This window comes from Schistocerca americana, chromosome 11 (assembly GCF_021461395.2).
Source record: "Schistocerca americana isolate TAMUIC-IGC-003095 chromosome 11, iqSchAmer2.1, whole genome shotgun sequence".
NCBI classification, from domain to species: domain Eukaryota; kingdom Metazoa; phylum Arthropoda; class Insecta; order Orthoptera; family Acrididae; genus Schistocerca; species Schistocerca americana.
Window position 1 is genome coordinate 159,836,626 of NC_060129.1, and position 22,081 is coordinate 159,858,706.

Genomic DNA, 22,081 nt, shown 5'->3' on the forward strand with positions numbered 1-22,081 from the left:
TCTGCCAACAAAGCGCAGTCTTTGTTTCGCCTTTCCCACAATATTATCTATGTGGTCATTACAATTTAAGTTGCTCGTAATTGTAATCCCTAGGTATTTAGTCGAATTGACAGCCCTTAAATTTGTGCGATTTATCGTGTACCCAAAATTTAGCGCATTTCTCTTAGGACCCATGTCGATGACCCCCCACTTTTCTTTGTTTGGTGCCAATTGCCACTTCCCGCATCATAAAGAAAATCACCCGTGAGGCTTTATTCCGCTCAGCTCGTGTAGCCCCGTCCCCTTTTGTCTGCAGGAAAGTTTATTTCCAGATGCGACGAGGAGTCCCCTGGCAGGTACATCACGTACACTATGCACGCATTCAAAAATCAACTTATGATTCATTCAGAAATCAACTTAGAATGTGATCAAAAATGTTCAAAAAGCGACAGGGATGAGCTTCAAACTCTTTTGAATAATCGATAGACCAATGTGCTCTAGATGCTAGGTGCTTTGTGAAACAAGGTTATTTTTCCTCAACACTACAAATTTGCGCCCCCTCCCCCCCCCCCTCGCCACCGAAATTGCCGCCTGGTTCAGATACTCCGGTTTGCTACGTACAGAACCAACAGCGACATTCCTGTTTCCAGAAGCAGGAGAAGGTATTACTCAGACGCGACTCAACTGCGCATGCGCGTGATTCCGCTCGTAACTGCTTAAATGAATCTGATGTAAACAGTTGTGACGTCACGCTGATCGGAGGCAATTTGTTGTTACGAAGCACTGCATTGTCTTCCTACAGCCTTTCACACATTTTGCTGTTGGCAGACGCTTGTATGAGCACCGTGTGTTTTTTGTTTACATACGAAGCATTTAATTTGGAATTTAAATTTCATTCCCTCGTTCATATTTTGTTGCTGCAGTCAGCAGTAGCGGGATACAGTAATGTCCTTTGTTAGAGTATCGGTTATTACCAGTCAAAATGACAAAAAATTAACTGAAAACTAAATCAATGAAAAACTCCAGGGATTCTAGAAAATTCCCCTGTTTTTCCCGGTTTTCTTGCGGATGAAAAAATTCCTGGGGCTATCCCGGATCTTCCGGCCGTATACACCATGTAATAGTCTCTTGTTAGGAATGGTATCAAAACCCTTCTGGAAATCTAGGAATATGGAATCGGTCTTAGATCCCTTGTCGAGAGCACTCATTACTTCATGGGAATAAATAGCTAGCTGTGTTGCACAATAACGATATTTTCTGAATCCGTGTTGGTTATGTATCAATAAGTCACTTTCTTCAAGAAGAGTCATAATGTTCGAGTACAGTATATTCTCCAAAATCCTACTGCAAATTGAGGTCAGTAATATGTCTGTAATTAAATAGGTTACTCCTATTTCCTTTCTTGAGTATTGGTGTGACCTGTGCTACTTTCCAGTCTTTAGGAACAGACCTTCTGTCAAGTGAACGGTTGTATATGATTGCTAAGAAAGGCACTATTGTGTCTGCATACTCTGAAAGGAACCTAATTCGTATTCCATCTGGACCAGAAGACTTGCCTTTCTTAAGTGATTTGAGTTGCTTCACAACACCTAAAATATGTACTTTTATGTCACTCATGGTAACAGCTGTTCTGGTTTCGAATTCTTGAATAGTTACTTTGCCTTTTTTCGTGAAGGAATTTAGGAAAACTGTATTTAGTAACTCCGCTGTAGTGGCACCATCATTGTGGAAACTCTGCTGTTGGTTATGTATATATATATTTTCAGTAGGACCAACTATCTTTGCCCACGTCGGTTGCTCTTTTCTAAAAATAAAAGTTAACTATACCATGGAATTAGGCAAAACTTCTCCTCGGTGAATCAAATCCACTACTCATCACACCTGGTGACCATCATCCATCAGTTGCAGGAGTTTGTTTAAGAGTGACGAGCCATACAGTGCTGTACGCATCTCCACTCAGCCACACCCACTGCATTTCTCACTTCTCGAGAGCAGATACCTCAACCATTAGACCAGCTGAGTGCGTTTGCTAGCGTAGATGGAATTACCATTGTCGATGATGTTTTTTACCCATGATTTGCTAACACTACCACCAGAGGTTCTCATGTACATCCTCTGCAGTAGGGTAACATCCACCGATTCGATTTCCTTTTGCTACTCTTCCCACAAGTCCCCCGGGATAAACTCTAGTGGAAGTGTCGATGAGACACTGAGTCAGAAGTGGATGTGTGCTCAGGCAGCCTACTGGTCAAGGAGACTGCCTGCAATAAGCAGCAAATCTGGGTTCCTGTTACAGTGCGGCACAGATTTCCAATAGTCACTACAGATGTAACTGACCAGGGAACCATTTAAGGAATATTCGAATTACATTTTAAGACATACCCAAAACAAGCTGTATCCTCATTCCAGTACTAAATGACTTTTTGTCATTACTTCTATTTCTGTTTAACTTATTTTCGCCATTTCTTCCTGAGTGTCTTCAATAACTTATATCTACAACCATTCACATAAGTTTTGTTTGGAATTGTGTGAAAAATCCTGTTTCCACACCCAATTAATTCAGAATCAATTTGTAAGACACACAAACATCACTCAAAACAAAATCTAGATTCAACACATCAATATATAAAGAATCTTTGGGAATGGGTATGATTTGTATGGGACACTTCCTACGTAACTACAGTTGAGTGACTCTGAACTGAACGTAATTCTCACTGCAAATACAGAGAACGAGAAATCTTCTGCATATGTGCTCAATCTTCAAAATATCATAGCCAAAAAAGTGAGAAAGGAGTAATGTTTAATGGCAACTGTAACCTCTATCCGAAAACTGAAGGAATCTGTATTTTATTTTATTTACTATATCGGCTGGTTAATGCCAAAATAAGCAGTACTGTGAGGGTAAGACTTGGGCACGTGTGGCAACACAACTCACCGGAAGCGAGAGACGGCTGCGTCATCGGGTGGAGGGGTGTGTCGGGCAGATGTGGGAGGCGCAGCTGCAGCAGGAGTCCGGCTGTGGCCGCTGTGGGGTTGACTGTCAGAGTTGGGGGTGGACCCGCCCCCTGTGGCGGTCGGCGAGCTGCACAGAGAAACACTGTGTGGGTGGGTGCGTTCACACAGGGGCTCATTGCAGGCGGTACAGCTGAGGGACTGTCCACCGGGGCAACGGAACACTCAGTGCCAACAACACCAGCCTGTCACTTAACGTGACTGTGCCACCAATTAACTGGTCTTTTTCTGCACTACTTCTGCTATATTCCCCACTGGCGTAGCTTAAGATGCAAAACAACAAATTGTTCAAAATGAAGCACAAACCAAATCCCAAACATAAGGGCCAACAATTTTGCTGCCCTGACAGAACAACTATCAGACAGAATTTAGAAGCAGTTAAAGTCAACTGGCCGCTACTTTTGGTTGTGAGGTAATTTGAAAACTGATATGGATGCTGAATTATATCACTGGAAGGAGAGAGAGAGAGAGAGAGAGAGAGAGAGAGAGAGAGAGAGAGAGAGAGAGAGAGAGAGAAAACAAACTGATAAGTTGGGCTATCAACTTACTGTTGAAACTATACGGTCATGGATATGCAGCCGCTGTTTGATGTGAAGCCCGTGGGAATGACGAAGATGGACAAGAATTACAAGAGCTATGCTATAAAAGTTATCAAGAGTATATTCAAAATCTGCATTTGAGTAAAGCAAATAGAACTGTATATATGCATGTAATGTCTCCACAATTCGATTTATTGAAAAGACAGCAGTGGTGATGTGCTTCTTGAACAACAATTTTCGTGTTAAGCAGTTTGCAGTAGAGACAACCATTAAAAGAAAAAATGGATTAGGCCGTGTATGCAATTTTATCTGATGGACAATGGTTCCAACTTGTGAAGTAACCTGTAGTCTATTGAATATGGATTTTAAAACAGTTGAAAAGGAAATAAATAGACTTGTATCGAGTAAATGTATCTAAGAGACAGAGGCAACAAATGATAGCTGGATGAAAACGTCACATCAATACTGACGTTGTGGGAGATATGTCGTACACCCGTAGGTGGACAGCGAATATAATCTGCTGTATCCCAGTAGCAGGAAAACTCATAGGATTCCGTGGACGACCTCTGGTAACGCCACAGGGAACTTCAAACACGACAGGGAGGGGGGCGGGGGGGGCAGAGATTTCCTGTCTGTTTTGTAAAAGGGAATGCACGGAAAATATTCAGGGTGATAGCTGAACAGAGACGAGAAGGAAATGTGATTGTAAGGCACAGCATTGAGTGTGACAATGTTATTGTGCTGGCTGGATTATTCTCTTCTTGTTTGCCCCCAGTGTGCATGACTAGCCCCAGCGCTCATAGCTCCTGCTTTACTGGATATCTCAGGGAGTCATACCCTGCTCTTTGGGGCCAGTCACTTAGGGGTAGCGTCTTTTTTAGTAATCAGGAAAATCCTCAGTCCCGGGTTTGAACCTCACAGTCGCTTAAATTTTGAATAAGAATCATCAGCATTGGTGTCTGAAGACTTCCAGCATCAGGTGTCACCCTCTTTCAGCCAACAGCCTTTCCAAAGAGGGCGGAGGGGCCGACAGAGGTTCAGGGCACTCTCTTTCTCTTGAAGTCGGAAACTGGTCCTTAATGAGGAAGAATTGGCAATGATCAACAACGTGAGGATACAGAAGCCAATGTAAACCATTGCATAAAGTTACATAACGTCCGTCAATGAGGCATGTGATTCAATAAGTCTGTGCTGTACAGACTCTCCATTGGCAAGACTAGTCCCCCATTCAAACCTCCAGGCGAGGAGGCACAAGGGGGAGGTGACCATGGGAAAAAAGTTGAGTAATCAACAAAAGGACAACGTTCTACGGGTCGTTATGTGGAAAGTAAGGAATTTGTATGTGGTTGGGAAGCTAGAAAATAAGAAAAGGGAAATGCTGAGGACGTATCTAGCTGTAGTGGGTGTCAGTGACGCGGAAAGGAAAGAAAAGGGAAGGAAAGGATTTCTGGTCACATGAGAATAGGGTAGTAGCAATAGCAGTAGGATTCAATATCAATAGAAAGGCAGGGCAGAAAGCGAGTATAAATATTTTCTCATGAGAATCGAAAGCAAACCAACAACATGCTTAGTTCAGCTATACATGATGACGTCACAAGTTGAAGGTGAAGAGAGAGAAAAAGTATGAGGATACTGAACAGGTAATTTGGTAGGTATGTAATAGTCATGGAGGGATTGAAACGTAATCGTAGGGGAAGGAGTAGAAGAAAGGGTTACACGAGAATGTGTATTTGATAATAGGAATAGGAGAGAAGAAAGGCTAGTTAAGCTCTACAGTAAATTTATTCTAGTAATAGCTGGTATAGTCTATTCAAGAATCTTGAGACAAGGGGGTATACTTGGAAAAGGACGGAAATATGGGAGGTTTAAAGTCACACTATATTATTGTCAGTCTAACATTTTGAAATCAGATATTGGACTGTAAAGCATACCCAGGAGTAGATATAGAGTCATAACAATTTAGCAGTGATGAAGAGTAGGCTGAATTTTATGAGACTCGTCAGGAGCCATCGATGGACAAAGAAGTGGAATACAGTAGTACTAAGGAAAGAAGAGATGAGATTTATGTTCTCTGAGGCTACAGATACTGCAATAATAAGCAGCTCAATAGGTAGTTCAGTCGAAGAGGAATAGATATCTTCAACAACAACAGTAACAGAAGTTGGAAGGAAAAACGTAGGTACAAAGAAGCTAACTGCGAAGAAACTATGGAAAACATAAGAAATCCTTCAGTTGATCAATCAAAGAAAGAAGTTCAAAAATATTCAGGAAAATTCAGTAATAGAGAAATATGTCACTTAAGGATGAAATGAATAGAAGTGCAGAGAAGCTAAGGTGAATTGGCTGCACAAAAAATGTGAAAAAATCAAAGAAGAAATGATTCTTGGGACAACTGACGCAGCATATAGAAAAGTCAAAGCAATCTTCCACAAAATTAGAGGCAAGCGTGGTAACATTAAGAGCACAATGGGAATTCGAGTGTTAAATACAGAGGCGAGATCAGATAGTTGGAAAGAGTACACTGAAGGCCTCTCTGATTGGAACAACTTGTCCGATGGCGTGACAGAAGAACAAGCAGGAGTCGGTATGGAAAATAATGGTGATTAGAATCAGATTTTAAAAGTGCTTTGGAAAATTTAATGGAAAGATTGAAGAGTGGAATTAAAATTCAGGGTGAAATGATATAAGATTTGCTGATGACTGACTCCCTCAGTGACAATGAAGAAGAATTACAGGGTTTGCTGAATGGAATGGACAGTCGAATGAGTACAGAATATGGAATCAGAGTAAATCAGAGAAAGGCGAAATTGGTAAGAAGCAGAAGAAGTGTAAACAATGAGAGACTTAGCATCGTGACCGACGACCAGTAAGTAGATGACGTTAAGGTGCTATGCAATGTAGGCAGCAAAGAAACCCACGACGAACAAAGCAAGGACGACGTCAAATTCACAGTAGCACTGCCAAAAAGGGAATCGTGCTTACCTGTCTTCTGCTGGTGGCCCTCCGACCATACTGCTGACTTCAATGACTTCTTGCGGGTACTCGAGCACAGCGTCCGCCCAGCCCCGCGTGGCCACCACCTGCAGGTGGTCCTTTATGAAGGCGACGGCAGCCCTGGTGGCGTCCGGGCACGAGTGCCTCACTGCCGTGACGGCCGTCGCCGCTGCGGTCTCGACGGCCAACTGCGAGATCAGCTGCCGCTCGCAGGCAGCCTTCAGGGCCGACAAGCCGTACTTGTCGGCCGCCGAGAGCAGCTGGGCGGCCGTGTCTGGCAGCTGGGGGGCCCGCAGGGTATACGCGTAGGCGACCAGGAGCTTCAGCACCGGGCCCTCCACGTCGTCGATGCTCACCTGGCCGCAGCTGGCCTCCAGCATGTCGTGCGCGAACATCGCTGCGAACACGGGGCTCGCGGCTGCCAACACGGCCCTGTGAGCCGCCACCCTCGTCTCGCCCGCCACTAATGTCACCAGGGCGTCTTCACCCCCGTCTACCAGGGCGGCCAGGGCCTCGGTTGTGGTGTTCTGAACCTCCGTAACTGCCGACATGGTGGGTGGTCCTGAAACACAGTACCACTGAGCAGCCCTCACACTGCACCCTCAACACTTGTACGAGGCGCATGCATACCTGTATGAAACAACAGCTGTTAAAGTGTTGTACACCCTAAATCAATTGCAACGTCACCAGTTTCCTTCAAAGGACAAGCGTCCGTACTGCTTCGTGATCACCTAAGGTTTGTAACTACCAGCGCGGTGCTACGATAGACTGCTTTCACCTTCTAAAAATGTTATCGCTCTCAGTCAAAAGATGGTTTATTTATGTCATAGCAAAAAAATGGCAAAACAACAAACTTCTTTCAGCCCTAAAGATACAGGACTTATATTTAAATCCAAGCTCGTGGCACCTCTGAGAAAAATTTTCTTCCTCCTTATCTCAGGTTCCTCAGATCCGTGACACCTGATCAGAAGCAATGTACATGTAATGCAGAAATCAGTTTTCTCGGTGAATTTCTCAGGGTAGGCACGATTAAACTTGACCGGCCATGGTGGCCGAGCGGTTCTAGTCGCTTCCATCCGGAACCGCGCGCATGCTACGGTCGCAGGTTAGAATCCCGCCTCGGGCATCGATGTGTGTGATGTCCTTAGCTTAGTTAGGTTTAAGTAGTTCTAGGTTCTATTGGACTGATGACCTCTGATGTTAAGTCCCATGGTCCTCAGAGCCATTTGAACAGTTTTGAACCACTGTAAGAGTCTAAATTCATTGGTATCTAACTCTCCTTTGAACAGATCGATATCTGCATCTTCTTTCTTCAGTAAAAGATGCAGCGGCCACCTACATTGTAAAGAATGCTGCATAATACAATCATAAATCATGTCGCCATTTTATCCGAATGTTGCAAGCTATGGTGTACCCAGGTATTTCCAGGTTGAGCAGTTTAGGAATTAAACTCGTTACCTCCATTTCCAGAACGTGTGTTGTAGAACTTTCCCACAAATATATATTTGTATCTCCTTTTGGCGTGGACGTGTTTATATAGCATCTTTGCCCCACAGAACGTTCGTATAGTTATTAGGTGACAGATACGTCATGGTTAAACCAAAGTAAGCTCTATCACAGCTCCGACATCACTCTTGACTCTCCTGGTCGTATGAGGGGCAAACGACGGAGTCAGTGAAATAGTTCCACACCCTACAGTGTAAACTGGTTTCGTAAATTCAGACAAGTGGGTTTCGCGAGAACGGCGTCGTGCCGAATGAGCATCTCCATTCCACCAGCGAAAGACGTCTTCCGGACCGTTACGGTGCCAGGAGAGCGCCTAAGAATTCGTCCCAAGGCTTCTGTCACGGCAGCCCGACGTGGATGGAGACGCCGAGGCAGTGCTGTACAGAGCATAGCGCCGGAGGTCAGCGCAGGGTCGCAGGCCAACACGTACACTGCAGGCTTCTGGAAGCCACCCGACCAACCCAAGTCTTCCTTCCCCATCCCTCCTTAGTTGTACATTTGTTTCCGTTTTATATCGCTTTGTGGTTTTGTTTTTTTCCCCTCCCCATTCCAAGTATGCACTCAGTGTTATAGGCTCAAAACTTTGAACACTGGCGTTGTAATCGCATAATGAACGACTTTTTACTGTTGTTTACAGGTATTGTTACCGTATTTTCCTACATCCAAGTGCTGCTGCATGTCAAACGAAGTGGTAAAAACTGTAAAGCCGTTTACATTTCCATACGGTCTTCGAGCATCGACATGTTCCTCATCTAAGAAACAGACGTCATTGTCTTATAAATCTTTAATGTATCCTCAGATCAGTGGTGTAGTATTCTACTTTATTGTGACACTCTCAATGCGACTGTAGTTTACACTGAGCTTTAGCATATTCTTTCACTCAAACGGTTTTCTAGATAATCACAAATTTGCCAAGATACTGAGCGGGATCGTGTCTGAATTATTAGTAGACAGATAGCCATGGTCCCGATCACCTTCAGCATATTTTGGAGACACAATCTTCGTACGTGTTTGCGCCAAGTAACCGGCAGAGAAACGTGCGTGAAATGCAAGTAGTGGACTGGGTATGCAGGAAGCGGCGGTGATACACTCTGGGCTCTCATTCGGGAGGACAGTGGTTCGACCACACACCGTGCAGTGGTCTGCAGACTAAGGGCGAATGCGTGGACGTGGCTGCTTGTCATTTGTGTCTTCTGCACCGGTTTTCCGTTTGCTGTCCACCCACACAGGTTTTTCTTCATAGAGTCTCTCTCAATAGGAGTGCCGTGATGGTGCCCTAGAAGAGGCATGACCTTTAAGGTAGCCCTACCGGACTTCATTACCGAATGTTCCACAAATTGCAACAGGTATTTAGCTGTCGGTGTGTCGTTTCCCAGGAAAACCGTGAGGAAGTGGTCTCATTTCGTCCATCATTAAAGTTGTTTACAAGCTTTCCAATGAGTACGACGTGCATTAAACTACTTTTCAATATTTATATAATTTCCAATGGTGGTGATGTTTCCTTCTACAGTGTAATTTCCGTGTGTGGGTCACACAAGTTAGAAACGATTTCACGGTGCCATCAATTTGGAATCTTTACAGTCGCCTCATCAGTATGAATTGCAGTCTTCTTTATTCTTTTTCCATCCAAATTCGAAATTAATCAACCTTCTTGAAGGTTTTTATTAATGAGTAAACATTTGGCTGAGCTTTTGATATTAATAGATAACTTTCTTCCACCCCTCAGAGGCGTTTTCGATGTGATGGGGCCTTCCACTGTAATTCCACATGTCTGATGGCATCTGGTCTTTTTATCAACCAACTGGTCCAGAAAGTCAAATAATCGACGAAACTAGTTTTTCAGACAGTATTTTCTGAATAGACAGCCAACCATTATCCAATATTTGTAAGATAATATATCGTACTCTGGATACATTGTTAGATGACAATGTCTTTCTTCGTTTTTCTTCCACGTCGTTGATTAACATGAAAATTGCAACTCGTAATCTCTGGTTCAGGAAACAAATTTCCAGCTGATTGGAATGGACATTCGCAACTTCCAGAGTCATGAGAGAAGGTTCGATCCGAGCACATTAATCTCATTTGTTAAGTAATAGTAAATATTAGGACTATATAGTATGTCTCAAATAGTGAGGTGCATTCTGACTCCTGTCATGTACGCAATTGTCTTTCATGATTCAAACAAACTGTTAGTGGTTAAATTATGCTCAGTGCAAAATTCTGCCGGACAGCTTCCACTTTCATTCCCTTACTTCAGTTCTTTTCTCCTCCAACTTTTCTTCCGCTTCGTATTCCGACTATCGATTTCGAGTGCCCCATCACAAGTTTTCATCTTGTGTAACGATCTGACCAATTTCTTTTCTCTCAAAAAGCATTTCCTTAATCTCTTCGTCATTTTCGGAACAAGTTGACGTGCAAGCCAGTACTTCTGTAACTGGTTTGGCTGTGTGTGTGTCCTGGCTGTGGTAGCGACTTCACTGTGCAGCTCAGATAGCAATAAGATTTTAGTGTTTTCGGCCGAGAACGATATTAAACAAATTTCCAGTGACCTCACGGAGAAATCTAAGGAGGAGCTACTCTCAAACACACGCATTTCTTGCTACCAGATGCTGAGACGAAGACAGGGATTGTGAAGAATCTAGCCACATCAAGATCAAGGACCCAGACTAAAATACATAAGCACAATCATCGTCCAACTGAGCTACTTACAAAATTACGGGGGCATTCGAACTGCAACGCTACACTTTTTTCTTGGCCAATTTCTGTTGGAAAAAGTGAAATTTATGAGACATCGTGGAATATTCCCACTTCAGCCCCTACAGCTTCATGAAATTCCAACAGCTGACAGCACCGTATGTAGCCTCCAAAATGGCGTCCATAAAGGGGGTGCGACCCAAGCAGAGAGCTGTCACCGAGTGTCTCTCGGATGAAAACCAGAGCATCAGAGATCTTCATACCCGCTTGCAGAATGTCTGAGGAGATTTGGCAGTGAACAGAAGCACCCTGAGTCGTAGTGCGAGGTGTCTGTCATCGTCAGAAGAGCTCACTGGTGATCAACGCCTAGCCTAGCAGCGTCATCGTGCATATCTGCCCGACCTCCACGTGTCCGTCAGCTGCAGACAGCTGTGACTCCTGCGATATGGGGATGTGCTCTCATTCAAGGTGACCGGTGGATCACTCAGAGCTGAACAACCCGCATCTCGCACCTTCCGACTTCCGTCTGTTTGGTCCAACGAAGGATTCACTCCATGGCAAGCAGTACACGGATGACGGCCAGTCACTGATGCAGCAAGACGTGAGTGGCTGATCAACTGTTTACTCACTCGGTCAGTTTCATCAGTTAAATGAAACAACCAGATGAAACTGGCCATGTCAGCTATATGAAAATATGAAAACTTTTTCAAGCACTCTCTGGGTTTGTAATGTAGCTAATTATTACGAATTGTCATCTTAAATCGAAAGCGTAGCTTACCACAGAGCTGGGAGGAGAGCAGAATTTTGGTTCTCACGCTGGCACAGCTGATTTCAAGTGAATAACTTCACTACTTTCGGAGATATAAATTTTTACCTAAGGGACGACTGTGATGGATTCATCTATAGTATCAATTTAAACTACAACCAGAAGTACAGGTCCATAAAATCTAATTTTCGGAATTTTCTTTCGTTTAATTACCACAGATTTCTGACTAAATAAAAAGTACTTTGGAAAAATATTATCGCATTGTGTTTTGGTCATCTAAGTGTTTTGGTCATCTAAGTGTTTTGGTCATCTAAGTGTTTTGGTCATCTAAGTGTTTTGGTCATCTAAGTGTTTTGGTCATCTAAGTGTTTTGGTCATCTAAGTGTTTTGGTCATCTAAGTGTTTTGGTCATCTAAGTGTTTTGGTCATCTAAGTGTTTTGGTCATCTAAGTGTTTTGGTCATCTAAGTGTTTTGGTCATCTAAGTGTTTTGGTCATCTAAGTGTTTTGGTCATCTAAGTGTTTTGGTCATCTAAGTGTTTTGGTCATCTAAGTGTTTTGGTCATCTAAGTGTTTTGGTCATCTAAGTGTTTTGGTCATCTAAGTGTTTTGGTCATCTAAGTGTTTTGGTCATCTAAGTGTTTTGGTCATCTAAGTGTTTTGGTCATCTAAGTGTTTTGGTCATCTAAGTGTTTTGGTCATCTAAGTGTTTTGGTCATCTAAGTGTTTTGGTCATCTAAGTGTTTTGGTCATCTAAGTGTTTTGGTCATCTAAGTGTTTTGGTCATCTAAGTGTTTTGGTCATCTAAGTGTTTTGGTCATCTAAGTGTTTTGGTCATCTAAGTGTTTTGGTCATCTAAGTGTTTTGGTCATCTAAGTGTTTTGGTCATCTAAGTGTTTTGGTCATCTAAGTGTTTTGGTCATCTAAGTGTTTTGGTCATCTAAGTGTTTTGGTCATCTAAGTGTTTTGGTCATCTAAGTGTTTTGGTCATCTAAGTGTTTTGGTCATCTAAGTGTTTTGGTCATCTAAGTGTTTTGGTCATCTAAGTGTTTTGGTCATCTAAGTGTTTTGGTCATCTAAGTGTTTTGGTCATCTAAGTGTTTTGGTCATCTAAGTGTTTTGGTCATCTAAGTGTTTTGGTCATCTAAGTGTTTTGGTCATCTAAGTGTTTTGGTCATCTAAGTGTTTTGGTCATCTAAGTGTTTTGGTCATCTAAGTGTTTTGGTCATCTAAGTGTTTTGGTCATCTAAGTGTTTTGGTCATCTAAGTGTTTTGGTCATCTAAGTGTTTTGGTCATCTAAGTGTTTTGGTCATCTAAGTGTTTTGGTCATCTAAGTGTTTTGGTCATCTAAGTGTTTTGGTCATCTAAGTGTTTTGGTCATCTAAGTGTTTTGGTCATCTAAGTGTTTTGGTCATCTAAGTGTTTTGGTCATCTAAGTGTTTTGGTCATCTAAGTGTTTTGGTCATCTAAGTGTTTTGGTCATCTAAGTGTTTTGGTCATCTAAGTGTTTTGGTCATCTAAGTGTTTTGGTCATCTAAGTGTTTTGGTCATGTAAGTGTTTTGGTCATGTAAGTGTTTTGGTCATGTAAGTGTTTTGGTCATGTAAGTGTTTTGGTCATGTAAGTGTTTTGGTCATGTAAGTGTTTTGGTCATGTAAGTGTTTTGGTCATGTAAGTGTTTTGGTCATGTAAGTGTTTTGGTCATGTAAGTGTTTTGGTCATGTAAGTGTTTTGGTCATGTAAGTGTTTTGGTCATGTAAGTGTTTTGGTCATGTAAGTGTTTTGGTCATGTAAGTGTTTTGGTCATGTAAGTGTTTTGGTCATGTAAGTGTTTTGGTCATGTAAGTGTTTTGGTCATGTAAGTGTTTTGGTCATGTAAGTGTTTTGGTCATGTAAGTGTTTTGGTCATGTAAGTGTTTTGGTCATGTAAGTGTTTTGGTCATGTAAGTGTTTTGGTCATGTAAGTGTTTTGGTCATGTAAGTGTTTTGGTCATGTAAGTGTTTTGGTCATGTAAGTGTTTTGGTCATGTAAGTGTTTTGGTCATGTAAGTGTTTTGGTCATGTAAGTGTTTTGGTTATGTAAGTGTTTTGGTTATGTAAGTGTTTTGGTTATGTAAGTGTTTTGGTTATGTAAGTGTTTTGCAGGATCTGAGGAGATACATTGAAATTTTATGGAAATTAAGTAAATCTATGTATGAGAACGTTTCTTGTACAATAGTGGAATTTGTAACGTATGCCCGACTTACTTTGGTTTTGTGAAAGGCAGCCAGAAGGGGATTGAGTATTAAATCTGTAAGTAATTTATGTTGCGGAATGGAATGTAATTTTGTCTTCATTAAATTTTATTTAGTTTCGGAATTACGTGATTTCTCGTCTAAATTACCTGCAGTAATCTGATTGGCTGACATTAAAAATACCTGAAGTATACAAGTGCTCGAAATGATCTGATTGGCTGTTTAACACATTAGCCAATAGGAATTAAGCATATCCCATGCGCACGAGTACGGCTTTGTGCCTCCGATCTAGGAGTCTATTAAGTCGTTCGGGAACCATCTTCTGGTAAACGCCTATGTTTATTCCAAAGTAAAGAAATTTGCGCGTTTTATTGCTTCTCTTGCCGTTGACAAAGAGCGACTACAGTACTGAATATTTTGTGAGAGCTTGAGATTTGTGAGTGATTTATTTTAGGAGATATTTGCATGTGAACATTTTATTTCGTACACAAACACTGCGCGGCGTGTTTCGAGCAGATTACGAGACATTATATGCATTATAGGAATGTTTCTATACTGAGTCTGGGTGAGTGATTACACTGACTTGTTTTCAAGGTTTATTGGAATGCCTCAATTGTTAAATCAGCCCAGAATTTTGCCATTCTGCATGCTTTTCGAGGAGCTAAGGACTGCACTGAGTGCAGGTGATTTCTGGAGGAGACAATATTCCATAAAACCACATTTAGAAAGTCTGTAGAACCAACGTCAAATCCTGACTCTGCAAATACATCGTAACTCCATTCGTATGGCTCTCGCACAGATCACGAAGACAAGTTTAGACTGATTACTGCCCACACAGAGGCACTTTAATGATTCTTCACACACCCCTGAACGTGAACGGACCATGAGAAAGTCCTAGTAAGTGATACGATGGATGTACCCACTGCCATGCACTTCACAGTCGTTTCAAGGGTGTAGATAAGTGAAACTCAGTTTGGGAGGAGGAAGAATCACACTTGATCTCTTAAGGGACTGTAACTGATTGGTTTCTCCAGTAAATACAAGGGCCTTGCTGCTCTCACACGTAAACAACTCGGGTGATACATAACGAGTCCGTAATAATGAACAATACATCATCCATCTGCGTTATCTATAATTATTGCATTACTGTATTTAAACTTCCTCCAGAGCTGGAAGGAAAATTCAGAACTTAGCGGTCGTTAAATACTGGAAGAAACCTACAATGAGTGGCTTTGTGAGTCCTATTACGACCATGTGCTCTGTCTGAACGTCATCACGTAATCAGCGCGCACAAATGCAACTGTGAGGCTACATAAATGGTCGGCTGTCTATTGGTTTTTTTCCCCCCTGTATGCAGACATCGTGAAGTGATCAATGGGCAGAATTACTCACAACAGAGTCAGTGCCCATACTGACACATACGATGAGTTTCATTATGCACTTAGTCGGGGAACTGCGATTGTGCAACACTATTGCATTGTAAGTAACATATGAGAGACTTCGCCCGACTAAAAAGCAGGACGCCCTTCCTGCTGAAAAAGACACACGCGAGATTCTCCTGTCCTCGGGCAAAGTGACTTGGTTCCCCACTTAACCACCAACCTCCGAAAACCATGCAGTCCTTAAACTGCTTAAAAACTGCTCGTGCCTCAAAGTCAGATGCTTTGTGAGTGAAGAGCCGTCAAATGAGTAATCACTTGAGTGGAAAAAGCTAGTCAAGAGGTATCTATTACATTTATCAAATCACCCACCAAATGTCTGAAGTATGGCAAGCTTGAGTGTTCTACATGTGAGAAACAGATTTCCTCTGGAAAAAATTAACAGCAGCTACTGCATCTCACAAACACATTTTCTTTTGCCAACTTCCAGCATACTGCAGTGCCTTAGGGCAACAACTACTATTCAGCAGTAGCATAAAAAACCACTCCAAGTTGCAAATTTTTACTTTAAGGAAACAAAAGGAAAATTCGGAGTACGCATTGAAATCCATGGAGAAAAAGTAAAAACATTAAGGTTTGTCGATGACATTGTAATTCTGTCAGAGACAGCAAAGGACTTGGAAGAGCAGTTGAACGGAATGCACAGTGTCTTGAAAGGAGGGTATAAGATGAACATCAACAAAAGCGAAACAAGTATAATGGAATGCAGTCGAATTAAGTCGGGTGATGCTGAGGGAATCAGATTAGGAAATGAGACACTTAAAGTAGTAAAGGAGTTTTGCTATTTGGGTAGCAAAATAACTGATGATGTTCGAAGTATAGAGGATATAAAATGTGGACTAGCAATGGCAAGGAAAGCGTTTCTGAAGAAGAGAAATACGTTAACATCGAGTATAGATTTAAGTGTCAGGAATTCGTTTCCGAAAGTATTTGTATGGAGTGTGGCCATGTATGGAAGTGAAATATAGACGATAAATAATTTAGACAAGAAGAGAATAGAAGCTTTCGAAATGTGGTGCTACAGAAGAATGCTGAAGATTAGATGGGTAGATCACATAACTAATGAGGAGGTGTTGAATCGAATTCGGGAGGAGTTTGTGGCACAACTTGACTAGAAGAAGGGATCGGTTGGTAGGACATGTTCTGAGGCATCAAGGGATCACCGGTTTAGTATTGGAGGGCAGCGTGGAGGGTAAAAATCGTAGAGGGAGACCAAGAGATGAATACACTAAGCAGATTCAGAAGGATGTAGGCTGCAGTAGGTACTGGGAGATGAAGAAGCTTGCACAGGATAGAGTAGCATGGAGAGCTGTATCAAACCAGTCTCAGGACTGAAGACTACAACAACAACAACAACAACAACAACAACATCCCGACTTATTCCACATTAGGGATTAAAATGGGCCACCCTGTATATAGGAATAAACGGAGGGAGCGAGTTAAGCAATAACTAGACCAGATGAGGCCACAGTGGCATTCGAACTGATGATCCTTACACGATGTAGGGATGGTATTTCACAGGCACTGCCTGGATGTGGGTTTTATCGCCGTGCATAGCGGAGGGCACTATTCGCATCACCAGTCATATTCCTTCGCCCCCCCCCCCCCCCACGAGCGCTGTTCCACTCGCGGATAGCACGTGGGAAAAACGTGGACTGGAATGCCGGACATTTGCCACACTTGCCCCTTCGCCAGGTAGCTTGACTAGCGATCCATCAGGTAAGGGACGCCCTTCCTCATACTACTACTGTCCGCTTTCAAACCGCCGTCTCCACATCTTACTGGATACAACCAGTACTTAAGGGAACTACTACTTCGACATCTTGGCAAAATACAGAGCTTCTTTTCCTAAATCTAAATATTTATAACTTTTGGGGAACGAAAGCAATTCCGGCGATTATGCCAGTATGTAATTAGTTCTGCCAAGTATAAATACAGATACTATGTCTGTACGGTAGCTTCCTTTCACGCTTACTTATTGAGATAGAAACAGTCCATCGCCATGGGAGCAACAAGAAAGGATGCTGTAAAAAGAATGCGAATGTACGCTAATGATATCTTTTTGATCGCTGCATTTGTGCCTACTTTAATAACTACAGCTGGATGCCCAAGAGACAATAAGGAAAGAAGAAAAGGATATGTGAATGTTTGATAAGAAGAACGACATACTAGATATTAATTTACTCTCTAAAATCCGATATCCCTTTCGGCGAAATATTAGTTAATGAAGTGTAGTGGGACATTGTTCAAAACATGACGAAGTACGTTCATAAGCAGAAATAAGAACGTCTGTGATTGACACGTCATCTAAAGTTCACGTACAATTTTAAAATGTTAGAAATAAGGAAATTTAGTAATTACAGAATGGTATGCTTGTAACGTATGTTGTCCTACATTGTTTAGCTCTGGTATTTACAGGGTCAAAGAGAAAGCATCCTAGGTTTTGGAGGGAGAAGCAGTAATTGTAATGATCTCCACAACAACAGAAACAAGAAGCACAACTTAAGGAAAAATGTAATGTGTGTTCCAGCTCACAAGCGACATTGAAGCAGATAGTTCCTGTGACTTAGTATGGACAAAGGTTATATTCGACAACCGGAATAGATTAATAACTGGCTCCTTTCACCGTCCCCCGGTCTCAGATGAAACAGTTGCTGAACATTTCAAAGAAAACTCTAGTATCATCGCAAATAGGTACCCTACTCATGCAATTATAGTTGGCAGTGACTTCAATCTACTTTCCGTACGTTGACAAAAATATATTTTCAGACACTACTGTAGAAAGAAATCAACTTCCGTAATTGTTCTAAAGGCTTTTTATAAAATTATTTTGAACAATTAGTTCACGAGGCCATTCAAATTGTAAATGATTACGAAAACACACTTGACCTCTTAGCCACAAATAATCCTGAGCATCACGACGGATACAGGAATTAGTGAACACACAGTCGTAGCAAGGCTAAATTCCGTAACAAAGAAATTCACCAAAACTAAACATGAAATGTGTAAATTAAAAAAAAAAGCAACTACTAATTCGGTTGACGTCTTTCTAAGAGACAGTCTCCAATCCTTCCAAACTATGTAAGTGAAGACCATATGTGGCTTGAGTTCAAAGAAATAGTATCAACAGCACTCAAGAGATTCATAACAAATTAATAACAGACGGAACTGATTCCCCAAGGTACACAAAACACGACAAAGCTGCTGCACGATCACCGAAAAGGAACCCATAATTCAGACGAGCGCAAAATCTCCAAGATGGGCGAATTTTTACTGTGGCTCGAAATTTGGTGCGGATTTCAATGCGAGATGCATTTAATAGTTTCCACAACAAAACACTCTAGAAATGTGGCGAAAAATCCATAGAGATTCTGGTCCAATGTTAAGAAAAAAGTGGTTCAAATGGCTCTGAGCACTATGGGACTTAACATCTGAGGTCATCAGTCCCCTAGAGCTTAGAACTACTTAAACCTAACTAACCTAAGGACATCACATACATCCATGCCCCAGGCAGGAGTCGAACCTGCGACCGTAGCGATCGCGCAGTTCCAGACTGAAGCGCCTAGAACCGCTCGGCCACAACGGCTGGCTTAAGAAAACCAGCGGAAGGGTCAGTAAGTACCTTTACTGCGGGTCGGCGGCGGGTGAGGAGGGGGAGGGGGAGACAAGGGAGCCAACCTTGTGGAACATGTAAAATGGCGGCAAATGGCCGGCGTGGCAATGTCCGCACACCAAACGACTGTCTGAACGCCTCAGTGCGAGCTCTAATTTCCCGTATCTTCGAGTCGTGATCATTGCTCGGTTTGAAAGTTGGGGGTAATAATATATGCTCTACATCCTCGGCGAACATCTAATTTTGGAATTTAGTGAGCAGCCCCTTCCGTTTAGCGCGTCGTCTATCTGCAAGTGTGTTGCACTTCAAACTTTCTAGGGGTTTGTAACGCTCTCGGGATGGCTAAACGTACCAGTCACGGATCTTGCCACTCTTCTTTGGACCTTCTCTGTCTTTTCAGTAAGACCCAACTGGTAAGGCTCCCATACAGACCAACAATACTACTCTGGACGAACTAAAGTATTGTAAGCGACTTCCTTTGTTGAAGGACTGCATCGCTTTAGGAGTCTACCAATAAACCGCAATCTAGAGTTCGCCTTACCTGTTACTTGTGTAATCTGATCCATTTGAGATCATTTCGAGTAGTCACACCCAGGTGCTTGAAGGATGTTACAGCATCCAAAGATTGGTCATTTATCTTGCACTGTTATATTAATGGGGATTTTCGCTTTGTTATACGCAGTAAGTTACACTTACTGATATTGAGAGATAACTGCCGTTGATTACACCACACGTTTATTTTCTGCAAATCCTCATTGACTTGTTCACAACTTTCGTGTGATACCACTTTCCTGTACACTACAGAATCACCGGCAAACAGTCGAATGCCGCTGTCAATACAATCAACCAGATCGTAATTCAGTTGAGTCATCTCTTGGTCTCCCTCTACGATTTTTACCCTCCACGCTGCCCTCCAATGCTAAATTTCTGATCCCTTACTGTAACAGAAAACGAGTCTTTCTGAACACTTGCATTTCTAAAATCAGTAGCACTTATTACAGCGAGTAACGCCAAGTTGTTCATTGCGCCAACCGTTTTGTAAAAGGTTGACTTTTACACGCCTGTGTTCAGTACGAGCTGTTCCCCTGGATTTCTGACTGACTTTATATCGCGGCAGTAATCATGTTCTGATATCTGAGGCAGAATCGGTGCTTCTGGCTCCGTTCTCGCCCGACTACAGTCCGATGATCGGTCCGCGGCTGCAGTCCAGAAACAACTGGCCGAGCGACCGCCGCTTCGATCGCGCGGACTGTGTGGCCTGGAGAAACTTGTTTGCTCTTATTTAATAGAATTTTCATGTTCTTCACCAACTGAAACACCGTCTTAGCTTTTCACGTCCCCTTAGAAAAATTGTACAGGACTGAGCTTAAACTGACAATATTTTTAGCGCAACGCAATCTGACTTTCAAAAATCCCTACAAAAGAATTGCCCTGACTAACATTAACCTATACCTTTCACAAATCACTTACCTCACCAAAAATCTTCATTACTCGAACTACTGCAATACAGCGAGCGCCACTACTGCCAGCTAAATAAAAGATTCAAACTACGGAAGGCACTAACTACTGATAGGCATAGTTAGCAAATGAAAGATTTTAATAGAGAACAAACAATGCCATCCAGTCTTACAAATTTCGAAACTCCGCCATCTCTCTCCCCACATCCAACACTGCTGGCGGCTCACCTCCAACTGCGCAACGCTACGCGCTGTTCACATCGAACTGCCCAACACTACAATGGCAGACAACAATGTAAACTAGCCACAGACTGCACACAGTAGAGGTGGGCAACACGATTCTTTTTCCCGATTCGATTCCTACGATTCAATCTCACATTGCGAATCGATTCCTACGATTCGTTCACGATTCTTTCACGATTCATTCTAGTCTGCGATGGCACGATTCTTACGGAATGCAAAAAGTTCTACATCTTACTCACAGATGGCAGGACAGGTCTAAAATTGTCAATGGGGTTAGAATCGAACTGATAAGATAGTTTATTTATGAGTGAACATGCAATGACGTTACAAGTGTGATTCTCGATTTATACGTGTAATGCCTTAATTGTTGAAAGGTCACGTTTGATTTGATTGCATCTATTGTTTTATTTCAGTACACCTAACTACAGAAGTCTGTTTTATAATAACAAAATCTAGCAGTGAGGCAGGCGTGGTTTGGCTCATATCATTCTAAGTTTTTCTGTGCTAAGATGTCTTTCCAAGTCCACATCACCCTTGTAAATCATAACGCAGCTGAAAGCCCTCCCACACAGCAAATTTAGCTTAACTTTCATTTCTTCTAAATACAAAGCATAGGTATTTGGTTTTTAATTTGTCTGAGAACTTGCCGCTGTGACTACTATTTACGTGAGAAGACGACATACTTCTAAACAATAGGATTCAGTCGTATACGTCGACATTACTTCACTTAAATTTAATATGAATCTGAACAGGATAACATTCGAAAACTCGAACTGGAAATTATTAATTAAAAAGCTTTTGTTTAAAGACGGTATTACACAGCGATCCGCCTAGAAAGGTATTGGTTAAAGTGCCTACATTCTCTCTATATAGGCTCTGTAATATTGGTCTAGTGCGACAGCCATTTAGTGGCGGGACTGGTGGAACTAACAGAATTAGCAAATTAGCAGTGTAGTAATGTCGCTGTATACGATTGTATCCTACACTTTAGAAGTATATCGTCTTCTCACATAAATAGTAGTGGCAGAAACAAGTTCTCAGACAAATTAAAAGCAAAATACCTATGCTTTGTATTTCGACGAAACAAAAGTTAAGCTAAATTTGCAGTGTGTGAGGGCTGACAGTTGCTTTAAAGTGAAATATAAGGTGCTGTGGAATTGGAAAGAGCACAGAAAAACGTAGGATGATACGAATCCGCGCATGTGCACTATACAGGGATAGTAAATGGGAAATGCCTTTACGCTCGTTCCCATCAGCCACCGCCAAGTGTCAGCTTGGTTTTCACGAGTAATATTACGGCCCACGAACTTCGTTTGTTCGTTCCGAGCTTCCTTTGTTCACACGCATCCTCCACTTGACTGCCATCTGGCGGTCGTAATCATTCGGCACGACTCGGCATGATTCGGGAAGTTGCCTTCGAAGCATAGCGTACTAAGAATCGATGAATCGTTGGAACTTGGAATCGTCACGACTCGGAAACACACAATCGTTCTTACGATTCTTTTGAACGACAATTCGTCCGTATCACGATTCGATTCTTACGATTCTTTATTTAGAGTCGTTCAAATGAATGACTCATTCACGAATCGCCACAACTCTAGCACAC

At 42.2% G+C, this 22,081-nt stretch overlaps 1 protein-coding gene across 1 annotated transcript in view; it reads right to left on the minus strand.

The window, feature by feature from the left end:
- Nucleotides 1-22,081, minus strand: part of LOC124553998 (TD and POZ domain-containing protein 1-like) — a 39,055-nt gene that overhangs the window by 2,376 nt on the left and 14,598 nt on the right. Inside the window, exons 2-3 of the mRNA XM_047128018.1 lie at nucleotides 6,513-7,086; nucleotides 2,915-3,061 (exon numbers count right to left, since the gene is read on the minus strand). Coding sequence (XP_046983974.1) covers nucleotides 2,915-3,061; nucleotides 6,513-7,075 — 710 coding nt within the window. The 5' untranslated portion in view covers nucleotides 7,076-7,086. The remainder of the gene's footprint in view (nucleotides 1-2,914; nucleotides 3,062-6,512; nucleotides 7,087-22,081) is intronic.